The following is a 6,000-nucleotide window of genomic DNA, read 5'->3' on the forward strand; positions in this document are numbered from 1 at the left end:
TACCCCCACAGTATTTAGTTCCAGATATTAAGGATCATGTTTGGTTGGCATCATTCCAGAGGCTTAGAAGATGTTGAATATATGCACACAGGGCATATACTGCACATATTTACATTTGATTCTTTGTTTTACAGTATATAACTCCAGAGAGAGTGTTACATTTATTTGTGTTGTTTAGCTATATGGCTTGATCTTAAGTCCTGAAACACGCTGCCAACATTATTGGTTGGCAGCAGTGCTCATTTTCGCTCCCTCCAGCACAAATAAGAATCAAATTCCACTTCATATTTTAAAAGTATTCCAAGTCAACCAAGTACAGGAAATAAATACCCAAATGATCATTTTTGAATATTTTTGCGTCACTCGTTCTCATTAATACCTCTATCGATGGTGCTAGTGACGAATCTCACTCCTACAGCAGTTTTATACAAATAATAACTTCTCTACCTGTCAAATTTGATTGAAATTGCTCCATGTGTTCCTGAATTGCGGTTCAATTTTACGCCTTTTCGTTCCCACCTGTATGGGTTCTTAATACAACAACGCTTCTTTGCGGACTGAAAAAAATCAGTAAACTCCAGAGCTTTTAAGGAAATAAACACCTCTACCTAAAACAGCTTCAAATCTATGATTATTTTACAAATAAGGTAATGAGGTCAGTATTTGATTACATGAAACATGATGTGAGAAAATGTTCAGAAACAATTTGAAGTTATGTTACAGTTTGATGGAAATCGCTGATTGTTCTCATTATCAAATAATGGATAAGTGCAGTCGAGATAACTAGTGCTTCGTTTTAAGGAAACCTAGTTTTTCATGCATGTCAGTGTTTATGATGTCATATCTCCTGACCTAGATGTTGTACAATCATATAATTTTGAAGGCACATTCAGTGGTATGTGTTAACACTGTCTGCAAAGTGTATTGTTAATAGATTTAATAGTAAAGAAGTAAAAATTAAAACGTCATGCCTGATGCGGCAGGTTTACTGCATAAACAGCAACAATTTTGCTTTCGTCATTTATGGAGAGCATCTACTAGAAAAAGCTTCATTAAGATTTGAACTTGTATGTAAAATTTGTTTCCAGCTGCTAAGTGTTCTCATTCTCAACTACTGGATGAATATAGTGCAGATATTTGCACAGTGATAGAGCACGTCATGGGGAATAGCTTCAAATGTTTCAAATGGCTCTGAGCACTATGCGGCTTAACTTCTGAGGTCATCAGTCGCCTAGAACTTAGAACTAATTAAACCTAACTAACCTAAGGACATCACACACATCCAGGCCCGAGGCAGGATTCGAACCTGCGACCGTAGCGGTAGCTCGGTTCCAGACTGTAGCGCCTAGAACCGCACGGCCACTCCGGCCGGCGGAATAGCTTCCATTAGAGACGAAATGTTTACTTGCTGTTCCTGACAATGCTAGGTTGTCCGTTTATCGTTGCTTTTGTCCCAGGAAGACAGTGTCCACTAACCAGGTGTACTGCATCTACATTAGTCTAGTGCAGTATTCATTTTATCGGTATGTATGAACAAGAACAGTGATGCTGCGACAGCACTGCCTTGGGACCCGCTGACTGCTACTGCCGTGCAAAACGGTGCTCAATCGCTGTTGGAGTTCTGGTTATTCTTTGTGTTTTACTGTTCCTATTAATATTTACCCAAAAACAAATATCACAGTACACGAATTTTGGGCCACTCTACCGAATGGGCACACAAAATTCCACTTTAAAAATTACATAGCGGGTGTCCTAGAAATGTTGCTACAAACTTCGAAAGGTTGTAGAGAGCGTCTTGAGGAAGAAATCGAGGATAGGAACCTGTGTCCGAAAAACGTCATCCAACCACGCTACAGAGCGTCGAAGTTACAGACACTGGAGCCTGCTGCTAGGCCACCCCACGGCAGGAAACGTGACTTGATTGTTGACGGACCATAGACAGAACGTCTCGCAAACTTGTTATTCAGTGATCGCAACTGATCGCCACGATCGCCCTTAGAGACGATGGAGGTAGCTGCTGCATAGAAAGGCTTACGAATTCGACGTTCTATTGCCATTGAGGATGATGGTTTCAGACATGGGTTTCCATCTGCAGTTTATTTTTCTCCTGTATACCGAAAACCATTGGAGATTCTAGAGGATTACAGAGGAAAAATAAACTGAGGTAACAGAGCAGGGCATTTGTAGAAGACAAGGCGTGTCTACACAGCAGCTAGCTTCATCTTCTCCACTGGCGATCGTGGCGATCAGTCGCAGCATTTCTGGAACACCCTTTTTGTATGTATACATATCTGGTGTCCCTTCTAAGAGTCGCCAGGCGCACTTTATTTGGTGTTTTGGCAGATATTTTCAGTTTTGTATTTGCAGTGAGTAACTGGAGTCGGCCTTAACAAACACTGCTCATCACATCTTTCACGCCGCGTTGGGACAATTCACTAGACTTGTCAGTACTTGATATGTGACACACACTTGCAGTGTAGTACTGTGTCCAAGCAACACGCAATGTGCCAGCCGTAGGCGTGAGTTTCTAGATCTATGACTCAGTCCTAGTTACGGAAAGGTGACCATAAATCTTCTACGGCAATGGTGTTCGAAATGGATTAGGACTTGTTTGTAATTTTGCTTCTTGATTAGACAGCTGGCCGCCAGCTGTAGAAATATGTGTCTCCGCAACTCTCGTCTCGTCTTCACGACGACGTAGCTTTTTAAAAGAATGTATTCAATTAAAGCTTGCAGATTCTTTTATCTCAAATAAAGACAACCTGGAGATCTTCCTACTGCTGGTCACGTAAAATCAGTATAGCCCCAAAAGTTGCAGTTTTGTGAAACAAAACGCGATCACTATTATACTGATCATTAAATGCTCTCTCTGGGATTAATAACTGTTTATTTCACTTTTCGCACAATTCTTGATTATAGTGACAGGATAATTCATCTTCTGAATTTAAAATAAATATCTTCGAATAACAAGATCCTTGCCATAGAACGATTCAGATTATCTGCAGTCATAACATTACTTAATTACGAGTCGTAGTCAGAGATATTAATAGTCGTAGAAGTTCAGAATCCCCAAGTAATGCTATTTTCTTCTTAAATTGATTATAACGACCACTGGTATCTACTATTGCTGAAAAGTCTTTCGACCTTACGTAACTACCAGTGAAGTCTTTTATTAACAGTGATAAGCGACACAAACTGAATGAAATACACACATTTTAATGTTCACACCCTGAGCACCTCTACGGAAGTGGTTACGACATTATATTACAACAGTTTAACAGAGTGATAAGAGAATGGACAAATCTTCCCAGGTGTCCTCCCGTCGAATGGATGTCGGCTGGACTTCAGTATCGACCGGCTCTGGACAGTGTCGCGACGGCAGCATACGTCTGGAATAATTTGCCGCCTTTGTGATTGTCACATGCAACAAAATGAAACAAATACACGTTTTTAGGTGCAACTACATGTAAAATATTACAACTGCAAGTGGCATTAATATCCTACCTAATATCACACTACAGAAATAACCATATAGGGTTTCACGGATTGATGACTGGGTGTTGTGTGCTGTCCTTAGGTTAGTTAGGTTTAAGTAGTTCTAAGTTCTAGGGGACTGATGACCATAGATGATAAGTCCCATAGTGCTCAGAGTTAATTAATTAAAGTTTCACGGATCTTTCTGAAACGCTACATCGCGACACCAAGCGTTGACAGGAAGCGTCAGTTTTCTTCCAGTTACAAACAATTATTTTTAAAGCGGAATTTTACGAGTTTACTCCACAGAGCGGTCCCATATTAGTCCGGTGCGATATTCTTTTTATCGGCGTGTATTAAAAAGAATATTAAAAAGCTACGAATAACGAGTACCCCAGGAGTGACTCGGATGCCGCCATGACCCTCGCTGACTGCCACCTCTCACGTGGAGAACACGGCAAGTGCCATAACCTGGTTTTCCAGAAACTTCGCTCAGTGGAAGAGTGGTCAAATTAAGTGAACTCATGTCTCGGCTTGTCCGTAGATAACCGACCGTTTTTGGTCAAAATTTTCGAGGTAATTTGTGTGCCTTTTAGCAAGAAAGTAGTTCAGTCTAGGCGGTGGCATAGTGGCTAGCGTTCCGGCTTCACGCCCCGTGTTCAAACCCAATTTTTGTTTTGTTTTCCACTTATCTGCCCATACTCATAGAAGATTACCAGACGAGTGTTTCGTAATGTACCATACGAGATTACTAGACAAGTGTCTTGTAATATATATGGAAATAACGTTGTGCTTATTTGTCTACTAACTGTATGTCCGGTGAATGAATTTAAACAAACTGAGGAAACAAATAAATGAAAAAAATATATGAAATTGTCAGTGAAATTGCTGTATTGTATCTTGATTCATGATGAATTTCAAGCGTCAGTTTTCGGTAAAGTGATCTGTTATGCGTGGTTTGCCGCGAAATTTCCAACGTGTGAAATCTTCAGGAGTGCTAAGGTCAATACGAAGGAATGCCACTGTGGCAAACCTGCCTTCGTGCGATGCTTCCGGTGTTCGGAATTTCTTTGTTTCGAATGTTTCTACTATCGGTTTTCATCAAAGGGAATGCACCAAATCTTCCTGGAGAATAAATATAAGAATTCATACAAGCATGAAATATAAGAGTATAAGAGTGTAAAAAGATTTTAACCCTCGAAAATACTACGCACACTTATATCATGTAATAAATGTATAACACTTTTGAGAAAACCAGTTGTAATTGTGCCACCGGCCTTGCCGTAGTGGTAACACCGGTTCCCGTCAGATCACCGAAGTTAAGCGCTGTCGGGCTGGGCTAGCACTTGGACGGGTGACATCCGGTCTGCCGAGCGTTGTTGGCCAGCGGGGTGCACTCAGCCCTTGTGAGGCAAACTGAGGAGCTACTTGATTGAGAAGTAGCGGCTCCGGTCTCGTGAACTGACATACGGCCGGGGGAGCGGCGTGCTCACCACATGCACCTCCATATCCGCATCCAGTGATGCCTACGGGCTAAGGATGACACGGCGGCCGATCAGTACCTTTGAGCCTTCATAGCCTGTTCGGGAGGAGAGTTGTAATTGTACAGTTAACGCTCTTGTGTTTTCTAATTGGATAAGAAACATTTGTGTGGCAAGTTTTGAGGACATGGATAGATAAACGAAAAGAATAAAAACAGTATTAGAGTTTCGGTCACGGGGTGCAGTATCCACTGTGCCATCACTTCGACTGAGATTAGCGGACGCCAAAAGCATCTAAATTACTTCGAGAACTTTGACAGTCGTTCTATCAGAAACGGTCGAGTATCGAGTACCTACGGATGAGCCGAGAAACCTGTTCGCACATTTTGACTTCTCTTTCACTGTTCTGGGAAATGTATTATGGCACTTGCTGTGTCCTGCTCGCCAGTCGCATCTGAAATAGTGATTGATCATCGTGTATTAATATTCGTATTAATATGTACTGATAAAAGCTATACCGCACTAGACTAATAACCGAACGGGGAATAGATAATTTCGCTCTGAAAATCTGTATAGAATATAAAAAAGAGTGGAGACTTGTGCGGGCACTGTGAGTAATACTCGCAAACTCGGGCAGGAAATAGAGCGCTGAACAGCTGTCCTGGCTGGATTTTGCGCTCCAGCGCTGTGCTTTGCTGGCGGCGGGGTGTTTGAGCCGGAGCCGTGGGTGGAGCTGGTGCGGTAGCGGCTGCGCCCTGTGTCAGAGGGAGCGCGGCGGCAGTTCGGCGGGCAAATTGCCGGCCGGCGCTGGACGTAATGGCGGGCCGGCCGCCTGCCTAATATTTCCGGCCGCTCCTAATGGACTTCCAATAGCTGCGCCGTGCCGCGCCGCTGACACTGAAAAACGCCCGCCACCTCGCGCCTGTGACGGCCCCTGCGCACAGAGTGTAATCTGGAGAGCTCACGTGTCAGAGGGTGGCGCGTTCACAGGCGCGCATGCCCATCAAACGGATAGCGGCAGTCCGTCCGTGACTCCGGCGGTGGA

The 6,000-nt window shown here is 43.0% G+C and overlaps 1 protein-coding gene across 1 annotated transcript in view; it reads left to right on the top strand.

The window, feature by feature from the left end:
• The window catches only part of LOC124594038 (proline-rich protein 2-like), a 100,574-nt gene extending 94,874 nt beyond the window's left edge, over nt 1-5,700 (top strand). The window contains exon 3 of the mRNA XM_047132389.1: nt 5,639-5,700. Coding sequence (XP_046988345.1) covers nt 5,639-5,700 — 62 coding nt within the window. The remainder of the gene's footprint in view (nt 1-5,638) is intronic.
• Nucleotides 5,701-6,000: the final 300 nt, after the last annotated feature.

This window comes from Schistocerca americana, chromosome 2 (genome assembly GCF_021461395.2).
Source record: "Schistocerca americana isolate TAMUIC-IGC-003095 chromosome 2, iqSchAmer2.1, whole genome shotgun sequence".
In the NCBI taxonomy this organism is placed as follows: Eukaryota; Metazoa; Arthropoda; class Insecta; order Orthoptera; family Acrididae; genus Schistocerca; species Schistocerca americana.